This window comes from Solanum lycopersicum, chromosome 11, assembly GCF_036512215.1.
Source record: "Solanum lycopersicum chromosome 11, SLM_r2.1".
Classification (NCBI taxonomy): Eukaryota; Viridiplantae; Streptophyta; class Magnoliopsida; order Solanales; family Solanaceae; genus Solanum; species Solanum lycopersicum.
Window position 1 is genome coordinate 60,804,925 of NC_090810.1, and position 17,345 is coordinate 60,822,269.

At 33.1% G+C, this 17,345-nt stretch overlaps 3 protein-coding genes across 4 annotated transcripts; 2 read left to right on the plus strand and 1 right to left on the minus strand.

Annotated features, from left to right (window-relative positions):
• The first annotated feature begins 5,193 nt into the window (after positions 1–5,193).
• Positions 5,194–6,757, plus strand: LOC101265704 (F-box/kelch-repeat protein At5g26960). The gene has a single exon (XM_004251188.5). The coding sequence runs from the start codon at positions 5,362–5,364 to the stop codon at positions 6,619–6,621; it is 1,260 nt and encodes a 419-aa protein (XP_004251236.1). The 5' UTR covers positions 5,194–5,361; the 3' UTR covers positions 6,622–6,757.
• Positions 6,758–7,741: 984 nt separating this feature from the next.
• On the plus strand, positions 7,742–14,026 carry LOC101265995 (uncharacterized). Of its 2 annotated transcripts, none has more exons than XR_003244222.2 (13): positions 7,742–7,973; positions 8,099–8,194; positions 8,304–8,381; positions 10,799–10,879; positions 10,957–11,176; positions 11,260–11,318; positions 11,850–11,899; positions 12,025–12,112; positions 12,203–12,460; positions 12,556–12,648; positions 12,958–13,040; positions 13,195–13,311; positions 13,665–14,026. XR_003244222.2 is itself a non-coding variant. In XM_004251189.5 (13 exons), exons 1-13 carry the CDS (start codon positions 7,908–7,910, stop codon positions 13,737–13,739), a joined length of 1,386 nt encoding a protein of 461 aa, XP_004251237.1. In that variant the 5' UTR covers positions 7,742–7,907; the 3' UTR covers positions 13,740–14,026. The 2 variants fall into 2 exon arrangements, 1 of the variants encoding a protein (XP_004251237.1); XM_004251189.5 differs by having other exon boundaries at positions 12,936–13,040.
• A 281-nt stretch (positions 14,027–14,307) lies between these two features.
• On the minus strand, positions 14,308–16,399 carry LOC101266300 (feruloyl CoA ortho-hydroxylase 1). The gene is made up of 2 exons (XM_004251190.5): positions 15,617–16,399; positions 14,308–14,947 (listed from the first exon to the last, which is right to left on the minus strand). Exons 1-2 carry the CDS (start codon positions 16,117–16,119, stop codon positions 14,374–14,376), a joined length of 1,077 nt encoding a protein of 358 aa, XP_004251238.2. The 5' UTR covers positions 16,120–16,399; the 3' UTR covers positions 14,308–14,373.
• Between the last annotated feature and the right edge of the window lie 946 nt (positions 16,400–17,345).

The following is a 17,345-nucleotide window of genomic DNA, read 5'->3' on the forward strand; positions in this document are numbered from 1 at the left end:
TATGACGGTTTTACGAAATAAAATTTACGTGGATTATACGATCGAAAGAGGGGTAAGTTTAGTTCATAACTCGTAAGTTATGTTTTACAGAAATAGAGTAAATTAGTTCGTGTTGAACTTATATTGATCAAGGTAAAGGCTTTGATTTAAAATGTATAAAGTTATGTCTCAAAAAAGATTATCGCATTTCCTAATTTGATCACTATTGAATAACGTCATTCGATCTTATTTTACTCTTGTCGAATTTCAGAGTGACCTTCACCACACCCTGTTCCCCTAAAAAAAAATTACACCCAAGTTTTATATTTTTATTATATTACACATAAAGTTATATTTTACGAAATAAAAATTCTACAAATTATATAATTGAAGAGGCATAAATTCACTTTATAACTAATAAGGTGCATTTTATTAAGATATAACAATTTTTAGTTCGCGATGAACTTGTGTTAAGATATAAAGTTATTACTTTAGAGATAATTTTTATCGGATAAGATAAAACAGACTATAGAGAAGTGAAAAAAATATGATAAGAATAATATAAAAGCATTAGTAAGTATATATAATAACAAACTGACTAAAATAGACATATTATTCAAGACGTGTTTGTTTCTAGACATCTCAATTTATGCGACTTCCTTTTATTTTTTATTTAATAATAAAGTGTATATTTGTATAGTCTTGATATATAATCAATGTATACTTACTAACTTATTTGAATAATATATTATAAATTTAGTGTATATCCAACCAAGATACAATAACTATATATTATAAAATGCATATTCAGTGTTATACATTTTGGGGAAATACTCATGTTATTAAACTTGAATGAAATATATATCAAAGTCAAATTTATAAAAAAAAAAATGAAAAAAAAGTTATTCCAATTATATTGGTCGAGGTTACATAAAACTTTTTGTTTCTTCCATTTTCAAATACAATAATTATAGTAATTGCATTCTCAACTTCCAAAAAAAATAAAAATGTATTGCATTGAATCGTCAATTTCTGGTTAGAGAATTAAAGCAATTAATTATATAAGATTTTTTTTTTGGATGATGATCGTTATTTTCGGTTATGATTAGTCACTTATAATTTTGTTGTGAATTTAAGATTTTCATTAAAAATTAATAATTTGCGTGTGCAGGATTTTGAATAATCATTATCTTACAATTGATTAATTTACCTAAATTGTGATGACACTTACACCTCACTTCAGAGACGGAACAAATCTCGTTAAAACAGTTTTTCATCGTTGATAAGCGAAAATATCTTAAATAGAGAAAACAAAAAAAAAAGAATTAAAGAACTGATGATACGAGTCGAGAGATAATTCAATAGATTCAAAGTAGGAGTCCAGCAGCCCATTTCTTTCATTTGGGCCACTAAGCAGGCCAGATATAAGCCCACTAGGCCTTACCTTTATGGGAAAGCCCAATATTCCACCATATTGTTGCTCCCACTTGGGTTACCGTCCCGAGCTCAGTTTGTTATCTACTTGAATTTATAATTTGTTTGTGGAAATTCGATTTTCTATCTTGTTATCGCTTTTCATTTTTCTTTCCGCTACCTCAAATCCTCTATACATATCTATCTATATTTATCTATCTACGTATTCTCTCTATATATAATACCCTCAACTATGTCAACAGTTTATGACTTTTTCGATGAGTTTTGAATTTTTCAAGGGATCGAAACTTTCTCAAAGGGTTGTGACTGTTATGATGAATTGTGACTTTTTTCAAAAGGTTGACATTTTTTTTTATAAGGCACGGTAAGCATTTCCCTTTGTAGGGTATATAATAGAGGGGTTTCTTCTCTATTTTTAGACTATGATTTTCTTAAAAAAAAATTATCGACTATTTTTCTTCTTCTTAATAAAATCAAGTGATTTATAGTTAAGTGAGTTTGAGGTCCAGTAAAAATACTACGTTCTTCTTTCATATACAAGTAAAGAAACATTATGAATATATAATTTTATACGTATCAAAAAACTAATATAAAAAAAAGAAAAGAAACTTGCAAATAAAACTAGATCACCTTACTTATAAAAAAATCAAATTGAAATTAATGAACTAGAAAATCTTAGCAACAATTAATTGTCATTTTTCTTATTTTATGAATTACTAACATTATTTTAATTTATTTTTGTTTTCATAATATGGAAATGGTGAGAGAGATGACACCCTTTGACTTTATATGTTAACGAAATCATATTATAAAAGAAAAAAAATTATATAAACTAAAACAATTTTTTTTAGTTGTATTTTTTAAAAAAAATTAAATTAAATTACTTTTGTTTTATTGGTGTGGACTGTTGTGTCACATGTGAACAGTAATCCCTATGGTCTATATGGCATAAAATCCCAAACCAATCACGTGAGACCTTATTATACTCTCACGTGCTTCTTACTCTTCTTTCGGTTTTTGGTTCGATGATCAATATTTATTTTGAGATACGATTAATTCGAATCGTTTGGAAAGTCTTATTTCGAGATAAAAGTAATTCAAATGTCCCAAATCATTTGGATCAATGTCCTACGAGAATATCAAATCTTATTCAGCTTCACATAAGATAATCAAAATATGATTAAATAATCGACATAATATATTTGTCACAATTTACTATACAAATTCAATAGAACTTAATAACTTCTACTCAAATTATGATATTATCATAAAGTACAAATTAAAGATATAGAACTAAATAGTGTCAAATATCTGGAGTTCGTAGCTCATAAATATATTCGATTGTCAAATTTAGAAAGTGTCTTGTGCGTAAATATTGCTTTTTCAATTTTAATTGACTCATGTTCAAACACGTACAAGATATTTTTATCTTGATATGTACGCTAGCGATAAATATTTTCCTTCAGTAATTAATGAACAAATGAACCAAGCGAGCTCAATGCAAAGAGCTCGAGTGAGGGTATCATACATCTTGTTAACCAAATAATAATTTTTTAATCATGGTAAAATTATATAATTTGAAAATAAACAAAAAAAAGTTATATATCATATAAAGCGTGGTAAATTGTCTCAAATTAAAACAAAGAAAAACTATGGTGTAACACATATAGTTACATAAGCTCGATAAGAAATAAATGGTTGTATTTCTATCGAGCTTATATTATCTATAATATATAAAAAATTTAAAAGAATAATAATTTTAAAAAACAGATAATAAATTATTTAATTTATTCAATTTGTGAAAATGAATGCAAACAGACAAATAAGTCAATGTTTTTTAGCTAAACGCATTGGAAAAAAAACAAATAAGTTAAGACATTATTACTCTTTTCAAAGCATCCAAGAAGAACAATACCAAATTAAATACTAGTAGATTATATTATAATATAAATTCAAACTAGTTAATTATGTAATGATGTAAATTAATAATTTTCATGAGTCAAGCTTGAATTATTTGACTATATAAAAATCAGATTCACATTGTATTAAATTTTTCATTATATAGTAATCATATTTAATCGAACAAAAAAGGATCAAATTTGTCTTGATTTAGTGAAATTTTTTATAAAGTTATTCATCGTTCACTTGTTAAATCAAAAATATTTATTATAGTAGAAAATTGAGAGCATTTTTATATTTAAAAATCTAATAAGTTAAAGATATTTTAAATCTTTTTTTTTGGATTATAGTAAGACATTTAACAAAATATTAGTGACTTTTTTTGTAATAATTAGACGAAATTTTGAATGATCTTTTAATATAGTCAATAAATATTAAATTAATATCCTAGTTATTGTTTAATATTTTCTCTATCGCTAATTATTTGATTATCTTTTTTAAATAAGTATTCCTAGTTACTTGTCTATTTTTACGTAAAACTTTTTAAAAATCTTAATTTTTTAATTCATATCTTTATAATTGATAGAAATAAAATGACAAATTTACTATATCAATAATTATTTTTAAAAAATATATTAATTCAAAAATAAACAAATAATTATAAATTGAGTACTTCAATAAAAGTAGTCTACTAAAGTATTTAACAAGAAAAGAGAGAATCTATAGCACCTTTAATTCCTAATATTGCGCCAAAAGAAAAATCATTTATGAGGATTTAATGAATGGTTTAGTAGTTATTGATTACTTAGTATACCAGAAATATTATTAAAAAAATAATCATATTTTAACTTATTTATTAAGTATTAGTGAAAAAGGCTTAGTAATTGGACTAATTCATCCTTTATATATTAATTTTTGTATTATTTATACTAAACGATAGATATGAAATTCAATTTAATTGGGTAAATTTACCATTTTTATTTCAATTTTTAAATGAGAAAATTCTCTATTTTCAATAACTTAAATCAATTTCAGAATATAATTACAAACCGTAAATATTCTTTCATTTTTAATAAAAAGTATCAAATTTTAATTTTAAGAAAAAAAGTCATCTTTTATGAGAAGTGTTTTACCATCCAATCAGAATTTTCCTATTTGGATTCAGATTAGTCGAGTCTCAAAATTGATATTGCCACCGAATCAAAAACCAAAAAGAATAAATAATTATTATGAAAAGAAATTCGCATTAAGCATTTGTTGTACCGTATTCTCTAAGGCTCGTTTAGTGTGAGGAATAAGCATAAATAGCTATGGGATAAAAAAATAATATTGGAACAAAAATTAGATGTCGGGTTTGATTGACATGTTTGGGATAACTTATTCCATCATTTATAGCATAGTGATGGAATAAGTTATCTCATATACATGGTGAGATAAGTTATCTTAGAATAATCAACTTCTAAATAATTTATCTTGGGAGAACTAGTATCCTACCAAACGATCCCTAAGAAATTATTTGGTGTGACGAATAATGTATAATAGTTCTAAAATAAAACATAGGATTATTTCATCTCACATTTGGTTGGAGATAAATGACAGTCCTTTCATTATTTATCCGATCATTGTTATCACAGTAATGAAATAAATTATTACACGATGAAAATAACTTATTTTAGACAATAACCTGTTCCTATCCAAACAATCCTAATGTTTATATCCAAAAAAATACACATAACATATCGCGTTCATCCCGAACGGAAGAAAGGAAAGGATGTAATGACATAGTAATTATTTTCACAACTTTTCCGAGATAACTTTATCGTTATTTCAAAAACTCGGAACTATATTTATGCAAACCAATAAACCATATCCAAAATGACAATTGGATTTTTTCTTTTTCACCATAGATTCATGTATAGGGACCCCCCCCACCCCTCACCCCTACCCCTACCCCCCTCATATACCTTTCACTGAGCTCTCATCAAATCTTTAAAGAAAACTGAAAGCAATTTCAAGAAAAGAGTTTCGATTTTTTTCAGTGTTCCATTGATGTCTGATAGCTGCAATTCTCGTCATTTTTCATGGCTGATGAAATCTTGTTTCCCCAATAACCAACACCCACCACCCCACCACCCAACCCCCATCGGAACCACTACCATTTTACCCACCGGAACCACCATTGCTGAACTCCCAGATGACCTTCTTCTTGAATGTCTATCAAGGGTTACTCATTCTTCACTCCCTTCTTTGCCTTTAGTGTGTTGTCGTTGGTCTCTGCTTCTTGATTCCCCAACTTTTCATCTTCTCCGGCAACGGAATAACCTTTTACGGCTTACCCTTTTCGCTGTTTCAGTTTCTGATGGAGCCCTTTGCACAGCTAGTTACAGATTGAACAATGATTGTTCATGGAAGATTTGTTCTTTTACACCGGCGAATGACCCTGTTTTTGAACATGGGTGTTTTTATTCTCTGTTCTCGCATTCTCGTTTATCGGTTATTGGACGGAAAATCTATGTTATTGGACGGACAGCGATGCTCCGGTGTGATACCTGGACTGGTTTAGTAGTTCCAAGACAAGGACCGGTTTTCCCGAGGAAGAAATTTGCTGCAGCGGTTGTGGGTGGGAAAATCTACGTCGCCGGAGGTTGTGCGAGGGCTGCGGCGGTGGAGGAGTATGACCCAATGACTAATACATGGAGTGTGGTGGCGAAAGCTCCGAGGAAGAGATATGGGTGTGTTGGTGCTTCAGTCGACGGCGTTTTTTACGTCATCGGAGGATTGAAGCTCGGAGGTGCGGCGGGAAATGAAATGCTGGTGGCTCGTGGAAGCCGTGCATCTGATGCAGCTCATGTTTACGCTAGCTCAATGGATTTATACGATACTGTTAATGGGGTTTGGTTAAAATCCCGATCTGTTCCCGGCGGCGGCTGTGTTGTGGCAGCATGTGCGACCGCCGGAGAAATCTATGTTCTTTCCAGTCACGCAGTGGAGTTATCGTTCTGGAAGTTTAATGGGTCACGAAAAAGCACCGGATTCGGCGATTGGTGCAGGATAAAATCCCCGCCGTTGCCGGCGCAAGTGAGATTAGACAGTACGGTGAGATTCAGCTGCGTGGGGATCGGAGAGAAGGTGGTGTTAGTTCAAGTAAATGGTTGCATAGACGATTTGCTGCGGCGGAGTGGTAGGATTGAGAGAGGGATGAAGGAGGGGTTGGTGTTGGTTTACGACTGTGTCGCCGGAGAATGGAGCCGTGCCGCCGATTTGCCGGAGGTCATTCGCCGATCAGCCTGCGTCTGTGTTGAGTGCTAAATTCGCCTATTAGTATTTGACTAATCGAATTTTCCATCAAAATTAAATTATTCGCAATTAAAAATTTAAATTGTATCATTTAAATTTTTTAAAAAATAAAATTTTATAATTTGTTATCAAAATTTAATTTGTATTAGGTAAACTAAATTCTTTCATTTTCAAAATTAAAAAGAACAATATATTATATTTTCCAAGATTTAAATAGTATTATATAAATTAAAATATATTTTATAGGAACGCAAACCAAAAAAATCATTTACGTGGCTTAAAAGGAAGGTGATTGTGTTTTAATTGTTTTACTAATTAAGTTTACAAATCTTTTTCTTATGAATTATGATTATTTTTGAGGAGTAAACTTGCTTATTAAGTATATAATTGTGTGCCTTTTTTGCTTTATTTTGCAATTACTACAAAGAATTTATAACAAATATGTTAAAGCTTGAACTTTATGATTTTTTCTTTTGATAATCAAAGTAATTAATTATTTGAAAAATTGCACATTTGACATGTTGTGTTGTTTTCAAACTATTTTGATTTGATAAATTAAAAAATACTTACAAAACAAATTTGAGTTTCAAATTTAAAATTTAACTTGAGGGTATATTTGAAAATTTCATAATCAAACATTAATTTTAAAATACCAATACAACATTATTCCTATTGTAGTACTCCGACAAGTGGAGATTAGAAAGAATAGAGTATACACGTACCTTATATAAATAGAATTCAAAAACATGTTATACCAGTAATTAGATTTTCAAATTTAAAATTTAACTTCATGTTATATTTGAAAATCTCATAAACAAATATTAATTTTAAATTATTATAACAATAACATTATTATATTGTAATAAGCACCTTATCTCTAACTTCAATTTAGAAAAAATAGTACGAGTATAATAAAATACTCAGGGGCGGAGTTAGGGTATAGTTTGGGGCCTTTGCATAATTGATCGAACGTAGTAATCAATAATCTATATTTATCTTAAAAAAAATTCATGAATAGGTATATATATTATTACGAACAACCATTAATTTTTAAAAATTAAAATAAAACAATATTTTGAAAAAAAAAGAAGCAAATGTAGTATTTTTAATGCCAAACAAGTCCTTAATTGACCCAAAACTCCTAAAACCCCAAGAACTGAAAAAAGCAATTCTTCATTTCTCCTTGTATCCACTCTGCTATTCCTCCATCTTCCTCAGATCGAAAAACCCACAAAAACCCCATTTTGTGGAGGACCCAAATCGCCATTATCGCAGCTAAAGAAGGTTACTTCATACCCATGGATTTTCAAGTGGTAGTTTTAGCAGGTGGCTTCTGTAAAAGCCTTGTTCCTCTTGTTTCAAAGGTACCCTTTTTCTTCCTTTGTTGTTTTTTTTCGTCGCTTTAAGCTGTAACCCATTTTTTTATTATACTCTTATAAGTGATATTCCAAAGAAAAAAATATGATTTTTGTGGAAAAGAAATTTGCAGGATGTGCCAAAAGCTTTGCTTCCAGTGGCAAATCGGCCGGTGTTGTCTTATGTGTTGGAGCATTTTGAGGAAAACAATTTGAAGGATTTTATTGTTGTGAGTTTTAGTTTCCTGAAAAAATGAGCACCCTTTTTTGTTTTTGTGTTAATTATGGAAATTAGGGTTACTTTATTGAATTATGTGTTTGATTCTGGTGTTGGTTCAGGTTGTTGAAGGGGAAAATGCAGCTCTACTTGTTGGGGGTTGGATATCAAATGCTTATGTTGATAGATTACATGTTGAGGTAATTCTTGGATCACAGTTGTGAGAAAATATTTATCCGTGATTGAGAAGGCGAGGTGGAATTGTGAGGGAATACTATGAGGAGGGAAATAAAATCTGTAGTTAATTGTTTCAGCTGTTTGACATATTGAACTTAGTGAAATTTGCAAATGGAAATTGCAGACATGATAGGTGATTCCATTATGCTCTACGAAAATGTTCTTAGTAGAGAAATAGTAATTAATGGTTAATAGCCTGGACACTGTTAGTTTTATGCTTCAATTTTTGTTTGGCGTATAGCTGCAAGCTTATTGTGGGTTCATCAGTATCCTCTCATGAGAAATATCAGTTTCTCCAGCTTTTTAGGGCTTGGAAACTGATGAAATTGACCTGATGATTATGAAATGTTCTTGCCTGTAGTTTCAGGATACTTTTTTCATATGATTACTTGCTTATCAATTATTGCCTGATAGTTGAGTAATTCATAAGGATAACATTCATTGTTATTGAAGAGAAGGTGGTTTACTCTAATTGCAAAACTGACCTTCTCTAGATTAGTAATTTGGTGATTACTAGAAGTTATATCGTAACAGCTACAGAAATTCCTGTTTCCTTGTAGGCTCTCTTAGCTGTGAATTATTTCTACAAACCGGAAAGCATTAATTTATCAAAAAAGAGATGATACTGAAGTCTTATTGAGTTTGGTTGAGAAGAGTTTAATGGATGTAGAAGATTCGTAGTAAACTCGGACTAATTTGTAATTACGACATAGTTGATGAATTAATTGATATGTAGTCGTACTCTGTATTTGCTCAACTGATGTAGACAATTCATATACTAGACTCAGACTAATGTGTAATTATGACATAGTTGATGGATTAATTGATATATAGTTGTACTATGCAAGTATGCATTGTGTAACAAAGCACACAGTAAAAAGAGCAAAAAGAAAGGATTTTATAGGAAATAGATGTATTATAATTTATGGATGGGAAGAAGAGACAAATACAGCAAACTTAAAGTAAAGAAGGATATAGGGGCAGACTGATCATCTACCGAGTGTCAAACCATGTGTCAATTGACCCTTGTGGATTTCTCTCTTATAAGAAGGGAAAAACAAGACTAATACAAGAGGAAAAGAAGTCTTTTGGTCATCTAAACACTTAACAACAAAGAGAAGTGCTTTTGTAAATGAGAAAATTCATGCTTCTAGTGATGTGCAGTTGCTTTGCTAGTGTTCCAACTATGCTCTCCAAGATGCAGCATTACTGTTTTTGATAGGTTATGCAGCATTACAATTGACTTATCGCTATAGGGAAGCAAGGAAACCAGCTTTGCCCTTATCAGTTTTCATCAAATATACCAAGTTACTGGCAAGCTAGTAAATACCTATGTTGCCCGGATCATCCAAAATCCATTTTTTGCACCCATATTGATCCGACAGGACTTGGGGGTCAGTATGGTGTGGAGCAAGGGCAGACACACTTATATCTAGGGGTGTCATCCGACAGCTGCATCGGAAAATTTTAATAAATATGTGTATATATCTGAAAAATAGAATATGTACATATTATATATGACACCTCTAAATACAAAGGGTTCCCTGGCTCGCTGTTTCTGTGTCTTGCTAATTTGATCTTTGCTCAGTGTTCTAACCTCTCTACAACGAGTTCGTTCTATTTTTTCTAGATCTTTTGTAAGTGCCTCACGCCCTCACTCCTTTGTGCTTAAAACTACTATAGAAAATTGGGTCATGAGTTGAGGTTGAATCTATGATGTATTTCCTGGTTCGTACATATATATTTATTACTTACACAGTTGTCTGGTGCCTGAGCAGATACTGTCTTAATTCATAAAAGTAAAAGGATAAATGATGTGCTCGAGCCCTGGGTACTTCTTGAAGGATGTGAGGAACCCTGCAATTTAGACATTATAGATATGAACTTCATATAGTTCCCTTCCATGAAATTTATCTTCCCTTTTCACTTTTTAACAAGAGGCCATGCAATTTCAATTTTTGAGATTTTTTCTTATTGCATTTGCTGGAGTGTGAACATCTATTTGATGGGATACTGGTTATCTGCCATTTTCCAAAGTGAGCTACAGTTGTTTTGAAGATGTATATTTGCAGGTCCTACGATTTCCTGCAAGAACCATGCACTTCTTGTTAGAGAACTGAAACTTTTTTTTTCTCTCCCCGTACCTAACATCGTCTTTTATGAGTTTCCTCTTTCTTAATGTTAAAGCTCTTAAACATTTTGTATTTAAATATATATTTAGTGGTCCCTTTTGACTGTTTTAAGCAGGATAAGTCTAGTAGTTTTACCATTAAGAAATTCACATGATATATTTTCTGCTCATCCTTATACTTATTTGCTCATGTTAACTTACTATGATTGTTGCTTTAAAGGACTTGTTTTGATATTACCTTGTCTTCAGGTTGCAGCAGTACCTGAGGATGTTGGGACAGCTGGAGCTCTTAGGGCCATTGATCACCACCTGACTGCAAAAGATATTTTGGTTGATATTCTAATTATTAAAACTTATCAATAAGGGAGCATGCTTCAGTGAGCTAATTAGTTTTGATTCTTATGCAGGTCGTGAGTGGTGATCTTATTTCTGATATTCCTCCTGGGGCAGTGGCAGCTGCTCATAGACGGCATGATGCTGCAGTGACTGCAATGCTTTGTTCTACTCCTATCAGTGGCCCATCAGAGCCAGGTTCCTCTGGTGGGAAGGACAAAGCCAAGAAACCGGCACGCCATAACATTATAGGACTGGACCCCACCAAACAGTTTCTGTTGCATGTAGCTGCTGGTGAGACCCCTGCATATGCTTTTTACATCCTTCATGCTTCAGTTGGTGTTATTCCCTTATTTGGCATGTTTGATATCCTCTAGGAGCTGAAGTTGAGAAAGATATTCGTGTCCAGAAGAGCATTCTCCGAGCAGTAGGCCAGGTAAATGATGCCAATCAGTATGACACATATTGCTAGTGGTAACACTAAGATATGAGTTTTTTATCTGATATGTTTTTCTTCTATGCATGTACTTTTCCTATTGTCTGATTCCTGTTCACTAGAGAACTGAATGGGACAAGAGGGAAATAAGTGAAGGATTGATAGATTTGCTTGATGATGTTTCATCTCATCCTTGCAATCTGTAATTCAGCTTGGCCTTGGTAGTTATATTTTGGAATTTTAATATGATCTATTCTCTTTCAATTCTTCTATATCCAATCTCTGAGTTATAAGTTTTATTAATACGATCACATGTATATCTACTATTGATTTTTACTTGTTAACCAACGTGAGGTACTGGACTTGCCGCTCTCTGTGAGAAACTTCTCTTTTTTTTTTTCACGTGAAAAAAGTGATATTAGACCATTAAAAAGGCAGTGCACACGTGCAGATACATCCAAAATTCAATCTTCTTTGTTATTTTTGGTGGAGTTCTCCTTCTCCATCTTATTCTTTTTCTTTGATCTGCAGATGGAGATTCGTGCTGATCTAATGGATGCTCATATGTATGCCTTCAAGAGGTTCGAGGTGTTCCTTTTTTATTTCAAGTGGTTTTTAGTTGATAGTGCTTATCCTTTATGCTCGAATGTTCACTAAAATGAGTTTTTTTGAAAAATGGTTGTCATTTCCACGTTTTTCTCTGTAGAACCGTTTTGCAAGAGGTTCTGAATAAGAAAGAAACTTTTCTGAGCTTGCGGCGTGATGTGTTGCCTTATCTTGTGAGGAGCCAGTTAGTAAGTCTGCATGATTTTTCCTGCCACATGTTAACTTTGTTTACTTACCATCCGAGATTCTCCGCGAGTTGATGATGTTAATTGTATTAGAGATCTGAATTATCACAAAACGGAGCGGTAGCAGAAGAGAATGGGAATTCTAAGGGTGTTTCTGATAGTACAATTATGCTGTCACAACTGCTGACCAATGCTTCTACACAAAGTTTTCATGAGCTATATGCTCTGGGTTCTGATGGTTCTGCTCTGTCTCCAAGAAAAACTCACAAATGCTGTGTACATATTGCCAGCAAGAGCAATTACTGCGTTCGCTTAAACTCTATTCAAGCCTTCAATGACATAAATCGAGATGTAAGATTTACTGCTTAACCTTGTATTTTTGCTTATATCTAGCAGATGTGTGCACATGTCTGCTTATGAGCTAGTTTACTTTCTCTATGATTTAGGTCATAGGTGATGCAAGTCACTTGTCAGGCTATTCTTTCTCTCCTCAGAACAACATCATTCATCCTACAGCCGAGCTTGGTTCAAAAACTACAGTGAGTTGCAATCTTTCTTTGGTGACATGCAGAATATTATGTTGCACATCTTGTGTCATCTTTGTTTGTTTATTTTCTTACCAAGTGTCGACTAAAGAAATTCATATTGCATCATATTCTTTCCTTTTGGTTTTAATTTGTTTTGTTGAATCTTTTTTTTATGGGTAATGTATGAAATTTTGTTTTGGTTAACTCATATACTAAGTCAATGTTACGAAAAACATAGTTACAAATTGTGCAAGTTGTTGGATTTTGGTTTTTATGACTGAGGTATTAATCTGATTTAGGTTGGACCACATTGTATGCTAGGAGAAGGTTCACAAATGGGTGACAAATGCAGCGTGAAAAAGTCCGTCATTGGCCGACATTGTCGGATCGGCTCGAATGTGAAGGTACGATTCATTCTTTACCTCTGATGAAAAGGGAAATAGTTAGTACTTACATTCCATTCACCGAACAATGGCACCACCTCAGAAAATCCAGCTGCCACATACATCGCCCAGCTGATTATTAAGTCACTTGCTTCCTTCCGGCTTGTCCTTGCAGGTTGTCAACTCAGTCATAATGGACCATGTTACTATCGCAGATGGTTGTTCAATCCAAGGTTCTGTTGTTTGCAGTAATGTACAGCTCCAAGAACGTGTCGTACTGAGAGATTGCCAGGTATCCAGCTTTTCCTTTCACCTGGTTCTTTTTTTCGTATAATAAAAATACCAACAATATTATTATTGTTAGTATTAGTATTTTTGTTATTAATGAAGGGGAGTGTTGGAGCAATGGCAAAGTTTTCCTTGTGACCTATAGGTTACGAGTTCGACCCTTAGAATCAGCCACCAATGCTTGCGACAGGGTAGATGCCTACATTATACTTTGTGAACTCGGGATGCTTGGTACTATTAGTTATAGAATTTTGTGGTTGGGTCATGGGTGTGAGCATAGCGGGTGGAGAAAGGTTACTGTCTGTTTCTTTTCTTTCATGTTTTCAGTCTACGTCATTTTTTGCTCGTTCGACACAGGTTGGAGCAGGTTATGTGGTTTCATCAGGCAGTGAACATAAAGGAGAATCCTTAGCAAAGAAAGAGAAACAGTAATTTACTTTTACCGGTAACTTACAGTGTGATCAACGCGACACTGATCTCCATACGACTTTTGTTGCTTTGGCCTGCCAATGATACGCCGGTCCAACGTACTCCATGGCAACAAAACAGAGCTAAGTCAATTTTGTTTGGCATTCTTGTTTTGGTTTAAAGTTTTTCTTTACGTTTTTGAGTTTTTGTTGTTAGGATGAATTTGTTGTAGAATTTGCATAGTTATTTGATAATCAAAACTCGACTTACTCCATTTGGTATGAAAAAGTGACTACTGTTTATTTCTTTTAGAGGCTTCAATGATTATATCAAAATCTTGCTTTGTCATTTTTTCCTTTTTGGCATTTTGAAAATGTCATAATCTTTTCGTCGCCCCCATCCCCACCACCACCTCGACACTGAGACAAGAATCCGGAGGTGGGGAAGGGATAGTATTGGCATTTGGGAATAATAGTTCGTAGAACTACCAAGGATTGTGGTGAAGCAGATATGATTTCTCCATCCTTCATCAGAAGTTTCACGTGCGGTTAATTTGAAGTCCCAAAATGGAATAGTTTGAGTAGTGTACAACTTTGATACGAAAGGTTCCATATTCCATATACATAAAGATGAAATGAGTGTTGAATCAGCAAACTTGTCATAGTTTTGCAAATTCAATTGTTTGCTTACCCTCATGGCCTTTACTGAAGAAATAATTGAAATAATCTGAATAAACAACATGCTTATACAATGGTGTCTCTCCATTTTCTAGCACTTGTGTCAAAGGACCAAAAACTGCATCAGGTGCTGGATTCACAAATATGGGCACTGACACTCTGTTTCTACTGGCATTCACGAATACTCGATGCTCCACGCTCTTGTACCTATCGTTGCTCATGATCTGAAGGACATCTCCGATATTGATCACGAGTGCCCCTTTAACTGGGGGCACATGAATCCAGCCATCACCTTTGGGCTCTCGCACGTAAAGGCCACCAACATCGTCTTGTAGTAGCATAGTGATCGAAGAAACATCAGCATGACGGCCAGCACCAGCAGTGAGCTCGGGGTTTGGGCACACTGGGTAGTGAATGAGGTTAACGATCAACGTGCCCATTACAACAGACTTCATCGGCTCATCAATCTGCTTAACGTTTAGTTTCTCCAGCAACACCTCGAGAAGCTTTACTATAATAGGTTTAGCCCACTTCATGTACTCCAAAACCTGATCTCTGTAGAAGTAAGAATGACATTAGTCCAAAAATGGCCCGAATAGCTAATATTCAGGAGAGAATCTACAATATCAGGGCAAAAGAAAGATACAAAACTAGATATAGCCACTTAGCTAACAATTGCATATTTGTTTATGTTTTTTTTTTTTTTTTTTATAATCGTAGTGTCTTGACCAGCTTTCGCGCACATGTTTCTTTATGCTCTCCGCAAATGTGTAATAGTTCTCTCAACATTCTAAACATACAATACTACTTACAAATGATCCTAGATAAGAATCTCTGAAAGCAAAGACGGATCAAAGATTTGAAATTTATGATTCGAGACACCCCTTGCTTGCTAGTAAATTTCTCAACATTTATATAAGATTCGGGCTAAAGCTACTAGATTCTATCGAACCTATACAATAAAGTGGACAAACTATACATCCACCCTTGTCTGAAAGTAAGTCACACTATAACTTGCAGCTTTTTCGAGCCTTAGTGGACAGAGTTATCTTATACTTATACTTAAAAGAGGCAAAACTAAGATTTCGAGTTTACGAGTTTTTTATTCTAGAAAAGACGGCTAGGTTGTGCTTGTGCCAACTCGATAAAGCAGAACTATAGCTCCACCTCTGAAATTAGTCGAGCTGCGTGCAAGCTCATGACTACCCAAAAAAAGAGACTTACTTGGAAACAGCAGGCCACAGTTTAGAGCTCTCATCATCATCATCACAGTCATAGATATGAAAAAGATAATCTTTCCACTCCAAAACCTTTTCAGCAAAAGGGCTAAAACTTGTCTTCAATTCCACAGTATGAGTAGGTGAATTCTCTTTCAAATACTTCCTCCTTTCATCAACAGACAATCCAAAAAACTTATGCCCTGCTTCAATTACATTTTCAAGAACTTCAATTGGGATTCCATGATTCACTATTTGAAAAAAACCCCATTTCTCAGCTGCATCACAGATCGATTCTGCAACTTTTGGGTCATCGAAATTTGAGAAATCGATAATGGGTATTGATTCTGAGGACGTAATTTGGGTAAAATCTAGTCTTTCTTCATGGGGTTGAATGAATTTTTGAGGAACGATTTGAAGACCCATTTGAGAAAGACCCTTTACGCCATTTCCTTTGTTTACTAGAAAATCAATGAGATCTGATGCTTCAGAAACTTCTGCAATTGACATTTTTTGTTGCAGAAAGATATCAAATGTGATATGCAATTGAGACTTTTCTGGGAAGAAGGGAGAAAATATCTATCTGGTGTATGGTCCGGTATACATATACAAAAGATGAACAGTATAGTATATGTTTGTATAAAGCGAGAAAAAGAAAAAGATAAAAGAAAACTAGACAGGGGAAGATCGTATTTATATAATCATTAGTGTATAGGATGAAAATATATGTATTTCTATTTGTATATATATAATTTTCTCTCGCTTTATACAAATACAAATGCATTTCAAAAAATCAGTGTTTTGTATAAAGTAAGAGGAGAGTGCGCGAGCGGGATATGGGAGAGTGGCTTGAGAGATATGGGTGAAGGGGAGAGAAGAGGAACGAAAATATATGTATATATACAATTTTCTCTCGCTTTATACAAACACAAATATATTTTATACATTTGCGTTTTTGTATACAGTGAGAGAGGCAAGTGAACCAGCGAGGTTTGCGAGAGTGGAGAGATGAAAACGAAAATATATGTATATATACAATTTTCTCTCGCTTTATACAAAACAAACACATTTTATACAATTGCGTTTGTATAAAAAGCGAGATAGGCGAGAGAGAGAACGAGAGTGGCGAGTGAGATTCACCAGGAAAGGGGCGAAATAACAACAGTTTGTTATGTGATACAATTTAATCAAACTATATTTATAACATTTAATTTGAATTAATAGTTTGCTATTGTATACAATTTTTTCTAAAATTAATTCCAAATTCGAGATTTTCGTTATCCATCATTAGGTTTAATTCCGTGATAAAAGAGCTTTGTTTTCAAACAGATTTGTCCATCCGTAATGGAGATCATATTGACAGAAATATAGGCCTATACGTGTCTGATTTGTGTTTCAATAACAGATTAGGCGATCAAGCATGTCTGATCTGATCTTTAACCGCTCTTTCTAAGTGACGGGACTGTAAATAGAAAACATCCCAGTGAAAGCAAATTCATTTCCAAACTTGAGAATCTAATGATGAATCTTTGGCGATGATCGTGTTATTTAAGTAGGTATTTTTCTCTTATTATGTAATACAATATTCACTTTGGAGTATAAAACGAATTAATTTTCAAACTTGAGATGTTGAGAGATTACCCCAATATAATCTTTGGTGATTATAGTGTCATTTAAATAAGGGGTTTTCGTTTTCTATTTTGTATTTGATACCCATTTTAGGAATTAAAGCAAAT

Bases quoted from the DNA above. Each gene is read 5' to 3' on its own strand.
- LOC101266300 (XM_004251190.5), bottom strand. From the start codon at position 16,119: ATGTCAATTGCAGAAGTTTCTGAAGCATCAGATCTCATTGATTTTCTA. The intron at 14,948-15,616 runs GTAAGTCTCTTT...TTACTTCTACAG, and splicing joins CTGTGGCCTGCTGTTTCCAA to AGATCAGGTTTTGGAGTACA.
- LOC101265704 (XM_004251188.5), top strand. From the start codon at position 5,362: ATGTCTGATAGCTGCAATTCTCGTCATTTTTCATGGCTGATGAAATCT.
- LOC101265995 (XM_004251189.5), top strand. From the start codon at position 7,908: ATGGATTTTCAAGTGGTAGTTTTAGCAGGTGGCTTCTGTAAAAGCCTT. The intron at 7,974-8,098 runs GTACCCTTTTTC...AGAAATTTGCAG, and splicing joins TTGTTCCTCTTGTTTCAAAG to GATGTGCCAAAAGCTTTGCT. The intron at 8,195-8,303 runs GTGAGTTTTAGT...GTGTTGGTTCAG, and splicing joins ATTTGAAGGATTTTATTGTT to GTTGTTGAAGGGGAAAATGC.